Source organism: Perkinsus marinus, assembly GCF_000006405.1.
Source record: "Perkinsus marinus ATCC 50983 genomic scaffold scf_1104296935376, whole genome shotgun sequence".
Classification (NCBI taxonomy): Eukaryota; Perkinsozoa; order Perkinsida; family Perkinsidae; genus Perkinsus; species Perkinsus marinus.
In genome coordinates this window covers 1-981 of record NW_003214471.1, presented here as the reverse complement: position 1 = coordinate 981, position 981 = coordinate 1, and the positions used below count along the sequence as shown (strand labels likewise).

Below are 981 nucleotides of genomic sequence, written 5' to 3'. Positions count from 1 at the left end.
TGAGCGAGTCTCGACCCGTCTGCCACTCGGCCTGTTAGCCGGCTAGATATTGGTCAGTCCATCGCCTCCAACGTCTCACTTCAGAGTGGTGTAGTACTTGTCTAGTCTCGCAGTGTCTGGCTGCTGAGGACCATCATCGGCCATGGCTTGCTGGTCCAGCTTAGGGGCCTCGATGTGCCTACCCTACTTTATCACTAAGACCACTTTACGTCCCTGTTACACACCGTAGTGACTTCCTGGACTCAGCCAAACGATGAGCGTACGACTCTCCGATGGCTTCCTCTGACCGTGATGAATCACTGTAGGGAACGTGTCACAGTCATGGTCCTATTGGCAGGACCACCTCGATTGCGACTCGGACGACGATGACGATTGGTCCCCCGACTTGGTGGGATGCTGCGTCTGTATCGAATCGTCTTCCCCTTCTCCAACAGGTGTACCAGACACCACAGTGTCGGCCGTCAAGCCCGCAGCTGCCGGCCGTGCTACTTCCATCACAGGAACAGGCATCGTTGTATAGTCGTCCGCATTAGATGCTAAGCAGCGTCCTTCCTGCGTGCCGATGACCAAGCTAGTTTGAACTCACTGTGGGCATTCTGCCCAACATCATCCGAAGTGTCTTCGATTAACCCTTGGAGTTGCGTGTCGACCTCGCCCATTTCTTGTGGGAAGGAGCAGACATTGCGTGCCTGCTCGGACCAACAAGACCAATGCCGTGACGACCAATGAGTCTCACATATACAGCCATGACCTGTCCAGCAGCGTCTCTGTCCACAATGAGCACCTATAATAAGACTTACTATACCCGTCTCCAAGCCGAGCTTGGTACACTTACTCCGATGACGAACCAGTCCACATCGCTTTCAGAGAAGGGAACCTCCTCGACCGCGACCAAAGGCTCTTCCTCGCCTACTCCTTCATACCCGACATAATAACTAGCCACATGAGTGCACCGTGGGGCGAGCTGAGACAATACCCACT

At 54.3% G+C, this 981-nt stretch overlaps 1 protein-coding gene across 1 annotated transcript; it reads right to left on the bottom strand.

The window, feature by feature from the left end:
* Positions 1-625: 625 nt before the first annotated feature.
* Positions 626-784, bottom strand: Pmar_PMAR014021 (hypothetical protein; the record flags this gene model as incomplete). The annotated part of the gene is made up of 1 exon (XM_002783954.1): positions 626-784. A coding segment is annotated over one exon (159 nt), but the record flags the coding sequence as incomplete, so codon positions are not given.
* Between the last annotated feature and the right edge of the window lie 197 nt (positions 785-981).